This window comes from Myotis davidii, unplaced genomic scaffold (assembly GCF_000327345.1).
Source record: "Myotis davidii unplaced genomic scaffold, ASM32734v1 scaffold223, whole genome shotgun sequence".
Classification (NCBI taxonomy): domain Eukaryota; kingdom Metazoa; phylum Chordata; class Mammalia; order Chiroptera; family Vespertilionidae; genus Myotis; species Myotis davidii.
The window spans coordinates 2,398,099-2,403,452 of NW_006294609.1; the positions used below are offsets into that span (position 1 = coordinate 2,398,099).

Below are 5,354 nucleotides of genomic sequence, written 5' to 3' on the forward strand. Positions count from 1 at the left end.
CGCTGTACACAGAGGAGGAGCCCACCACCTGGGCATGTGCCCTGATCAAGAATCGAACCGTGACCTTCTGGTTCATAGGTCGATGCTCAACTACTGAGCCAAGCCGGCCGGGCAGCAAAAAGTTTTTAAAAGATCGCTTCGCATTGGAGAGGACGGGTGCAGGACAGCAGACATCTGCCAAGGCCTCTTGACATGCACGCAGTGTGGCAGTTTGCATCTAGAGCAGTGATGGCGAACCTATGACACGGGTGTCAGAGGTGACACGCGAACTCATTTTTTTGGTTGATTTTTCTTTGTTAAATGGCATTTAAATATATAAAATAAATATCAAAAATATAAATCTTTGTCTTACTATGGTTGCAAATATCAAAAAATTTCTATATGTGACACGGCAACAGAGTTAAGTTAGGGTTTTTCAAAATGCTGACATGCCGAGCTCAAAAGGTTTGCCATCACTGATCTAGAGCCTTAAAAACGGTCTTCATGTCCTTTGATCTGGTAAACACGCTCCTGGGAATGTATCTTAAGGAAATCGTTGCAAGTGTGGAAAGCTTTGCGGGAAATAGTGGTGCAGTCTATGCACGTCCGGGAGAGAGCAGGTGAACGGCCACTTACACCGCCTGCTTCTAGGAGGCTTTACGAGTGGGGCATCGGGCTTTGGGAAATTCTGTAACTTGCCAGGGTTCACACAGCTGGCACAGGATAGCACCATATTCAATTCCAGGCGTGTTTTATTCCAAAACCCATGCTTTCAATCATGATGCTGATACAGAAACAAGTATTTTCTCAACTGGCACAAAAAGGCCGACCAATCCTCGTATCATCGAGTTATTCACAAGCGTAGCAACAGATGACGAAGGCGGAATAAGAGCTACGATTATTTTTGTGCCCGGCCATGTCTGCTGCCTTTCGGCACCACGCTGCCCTTCTGGGCCATCCTCCTACTTGGGGCTTACAGCCTGCACACGCCACGCCCCACACTCCCGGCCAGACAGCTTCCTGCTCTGTCCCATCGTTTCTTGGGGCTAGCACAAGAAGCAGAGGTTGGTGAAGGCACAGAGGTACTTCTCTTCAGTAGTGGCTTGGCAGAGGCAGCCACAGCGGAGGATGCCCGAGGACGGAGGATGCCCAAGGACGGCTGCGGGCTGCGGTGGTGATGCTGCAGCAGTACTGGAGGGAGGAGACTCAGTCTCCCGAGCGGAGCAGCGGGCTCCACCAGCTCCGTGGAGAATGGCGGCTGGAGGCTCCAACCCAGGGGCAGGAAGAGGGGGCAGCTCCCTGACCTTAGACTAATAGCCTTCCCCTGTGCCTCCCAAGTGGCCTCCCTCCATCCCCCTTTTGGCCTTTTGGTTCTTTTAACAACTTTGGAACCAATTTCTGGCATTCAATCCATCTCCACTTGAATTATCTGGAGTGTTTTCTATTTTCCTGTCTGGCCACGAACTGACATACTCTGCATCTGCAGCAAAAATTATATACTTTAAAAAAAATCCTCACCCGAGGATATTTTTCACTGATTTTTAGGGAGAGCGGAAGAGAGAGGGAAAGACAGAGAAACATCGATGCGAGAGAACCACATCAATCGGTTGCCTCCTGCCTGCGCCCTCCTTGATTGGTTGCCTCCTGCACGTACCCTGACCAGGGCCCGGGTTGGGGAGGAGCTTGCAATTGAGGTACCAACCAGCCCTAGACCCCTTGACTGGAATCAAACCTGGGACCCCTTGGCTAGCCACTGAGCTAAACTGGCTAAGGCAAAAAATTATATACATGTTTACTAGAATAACATTAGTTAGAATGACATTCTGGCCTGGCTGGTGTGCCTGAGTGGTTGAGTGTCCACCTATGAACCAGGTCAGGGCTCATGCCCAGGTTGCAGGCTTGCCCCCCAGTAGGGGGGCCTGCAGGAGGCAGCTGATGGATTATTCTCTCTCATCATTGATGTTTCTCCCCCCCCCCTCCCTTCCCCTCTGAAAAAAAAAAAAAAAAAAAAGACTGACATTCTTATTTTTATAGGTGGAAGAAATAGGCTATAAGTACTCGCTTTTCTTCTGTAGGGAGCAAAATATCTTTGCATTTTGTTTCCTTCATATATGGTAAGAAAAATTGTCTCTCTAAGTTATACAAGTAACTTGGAAAATAAAAGATTTATTAACTCAGGATATAACTTTTTTATGGGACAAACTACCAAGTGTCTTAGCATCACTTGTCAGATAATATTGGACAGCAGCTATAACACAGAGATTGCACAATTTTAACAACCGTAATAAATATGGTCAGTTGATAGCGGGCTCCAAACTTCCTCTGGCTCTTCCTGAGAAAGGTTTGATGACTGACTATGATCCATTAAGAAACATCTAAATGGGAAGAAACACAGAAGTATTTTTATGAGTGTCATTTAGGGTTTTGTTTTTTTTTAAATAAAAATGCTCAGATAAACTAAAGAACTTAAGGTTTAACTGTATTGCTAAAAATCTACACATAACATTCTTGAGCAGTTCAGATGAATAGGACTATAGAAAAACCTATTTTTAAGGGCCACAAATTCATCTCCTAAATTCATATTCTCCCTTTTTGAAAAAAGCAATTTTATGCTACTGAGCACAACAGACTTGGAAGTTATTAATGAAAGTTAAGAACACATAGGCTTATTTTAATATGTCTATTTTGGACCAAAGGACAGAAACCTCCCCCCACAATATTTAGGTTTACTAAAACTACTAATTCACGATCAAAATAAAAATATTTACCTTATATTTAAATTCAAAATAGAAGTAGAAATAATTTACATGCACATTTTATATATAAAGACATTGGGAAGAATATATACCAAAATGTTAACAGTGATACTCTCTTGGTAGTGAGATTTCAAGAGATTCAGAACTTTGTTTTTTTGCTCTTGCAAATTTCTCTTTTTTCCTTAGGGAACATTTGTGTCTTAGGTAACTAAAAAAGGAGAAGTAGCCGAAACCGGTTTGGCTCAGTGGATAGAGCGTCGGCTTGCGGACTGAAAGGTCCCAGGTTCGATTCCGGTCAAGTGCATGTACATGGGTTGCGGGCACATCCCCAGTGGGGAGTGTACAGGAGGCAGCTGATCGATGTTTCTCTCTCATCGATGTTTCTAACTCTCTATCTCTCTCCCTTCCTCTCTGTAAAAAATCAATAAAATATATTTAAAAAAAAAAAAAAAGAGAGAAGTAAAAGCCACTGATACTCAAGCACCACATTAACTAAGGCCTTTGGAAATGTAGTGTCTCACTTGCTTCAGTTTGAAAAGCAAGACTATAGGAGGGAGCTGCAGAGCAGGTGGCCCAGGTGTAAAGTCAGAGCTTGCCCAGGGTCAGTGATGGGCTGGAGGCCACATGGCCGCTTGGTGCAGAGCTCAGAGGAGAGCCATGGCCTCTTCATTGCTGGCCTGGGACTCTCATAAAAAAGTAAAATATAAAAAATATATGCAGTCCCATGTGAAAACACGGTGATCTCCAGAGCAAGTCTGGCTCAATGTCAAGACCCTGGAAACAGAAATGGCGTCAGGCTGGTGAGGGCCCAGGTAACTGCGGGCAGCTTTACCTTCAGAATCTCACAGGGAGCGGCGTCTGCGGGCACGGGGTTCCCACGGTGCTTTGAGTACTCACTTATAAAGACGGAAGCTTCATCTATACTACAGCATCAGAGAGAAAACGAAGGGCATGAGGAAAGTTTTGGGGGTGGGAACTATGCTCGCTAACTGGATTGTGGTGAGGGCGTCACCGGTGTAGACATATGTCAAAACTCATTCGATTGCATGTCTGAAATATGTGCAGCCGGTCCTATATAGATCACGCATCAAAAAATAACGCCCGTTCACAAATGACAGCAAGTGATTATGGTTGGACCCCAGCGATACACAAGCAGAAAGAGCCGTGCTGTGGTCGGGAGAGAGGCACGCCTCCCATGTGATCAGCACAGCGAGGTGAAGGGAGGGATAGGCCCAGGAGGCAGGTTAATCCCTTGCCTTTCTTCAGGGTCACCCCATTTCTTCTCTCTCCTTTTCACTTTACAGATCTGTTCCCAACCTTATCCCAGGAGAAGCTTGTTGTTTCCAAACTTGTGGATGCTGGAAAATTAGATAACCAAGCTTGGCCAACATTATGATACATGAGCCATCGACTCTGAGCAAACGCTAAGAACTAAAGCTGTCATTCAGGGTTTCAGAGCGGAGCTGAGAGACACCTACTTTGGAGGCTCAGGCAGCTTGTTTGTCTGATTCCCAGTGCATGTTCCAAGGGATGGGCTACAAGACAACTGACCTCTGGGTACGGGTAGTAACGCTACAAGGTAACGTCTGGAGCCTTGAGTTACAACCAAACAGCTCTATAATTGTTTGATGTTTTCCTCCAAAATAAAGATACAATTAAGGACATTCTGTGGCAAGTTTGTTTTTTTTTTAATTGACTTACCTTACTTCATTTGCCAAATAGTTTACCAGGTCAGTGATGTTGTTGGTGTTTATCAGGTGCAGTTTCAACACTTGAAAGTATTTTGTCTTTGCCAAAATCCCAAACTCCTTCTTATTTCTGATATTATTCAGAACCAGATTTTGAATCTATAGAATGACAGGTATCGTCATATTAACAACGTGTTAAATGCCAAGTCCTAGTTAATTCCGAAACATTTCTGACAATCAGGAGTGAGACCGTCATCGTGATGTAATGCACTCCTTTGTGAGGGGTGGGCCGGGGAGGGGGGGACTGCGTTGGCCCATTTCAGAACTATATACAGTGAATAAGTAGGAAGTAACTGTGGTTAAGCACTTTGGGACTTTTAAAAAAAGCACCGCAATAAACAAGACAGCCAGGGTCCCCGCTGTTAAAAAAAGGTATAGGTTTTAATAAAAGCAAATGAATAGTATGTATTAACGAAAAGATTGAGACAGTGACTTTCCGCTTCATCCAGGTTTCGGGGAAATTATTTACCTTCTAATACCTAATTTTTCATAGCAAAAAGGAGATGAAATTTTCTCTTACTTGATGTGAAAACCCTGCCAGCTGGCCGGTACTCATATGCTCCTCCAACTGCTGTAAAATGACCTGAGGGCTGCACGAGTTCAGAAAGGTCTAGAGAAACAAATCAAAACATAGTTGACAGAAAAGCGTAATTACTACTCATGTCTGTCCAATCTGTAAAGTATTCCCTTTTTAAATCTGAAATACCTGAAAGGATTTCTATTATAGGAAAAAATGCCTCTGTCAACCAAACATTATTGAAATAAGGTAAGAAGCATTTGACAAAAATGCCCATTCCAACCGTAAGAGCTGTTTAATAATAGGCATGCTGTCATCCTAAGTGCCAAAAGGAATCTATTTAAATACTAGCAC

The 5,354-nt window shown here is 43.9% G+C and overlaps 1 protein-coding gene across 1 annotated transcript in view; it reads right to left on the bottom strand.

Moving 5' to 3' along the window:
- Nucleotides 1-2,125: 2,125 nt before the first annotated feature.
- The window catches only part of KNTC1 (kinetochore associated 1), an 87,612-nt gene continuing 84,383 nt past the window's right edge, over nucleotides 2,126-5,354 (bottom strand). The window contains exons 61-64 of the mRNA XM_006768977.2: nucleotides 5,004-5,093; nucleotides 4,437-4,582; nucleotides 3,568-3,658; nucleotides 2,126-2,354 (exon numbers count right to left, since the gene is read on the bottom strand). Of these exons, the coding sequence (XP_006769040.1) occupies nucleotides 2,334-2,354; nucleotides 3,568-3,658; nucleotides 4,437-4,582; nucleotides 5,004-5,093 (348 nt within the window). The 3' untranslated portion in view covers nucleotides 2,126-2,333. The remainder of the gene's footprint in view (nucleotides 2,355-3,567; nucleotides 3,659-4,436; nucleotides 4,583-5,003; nucleotides 5,094-5,354) is intronic.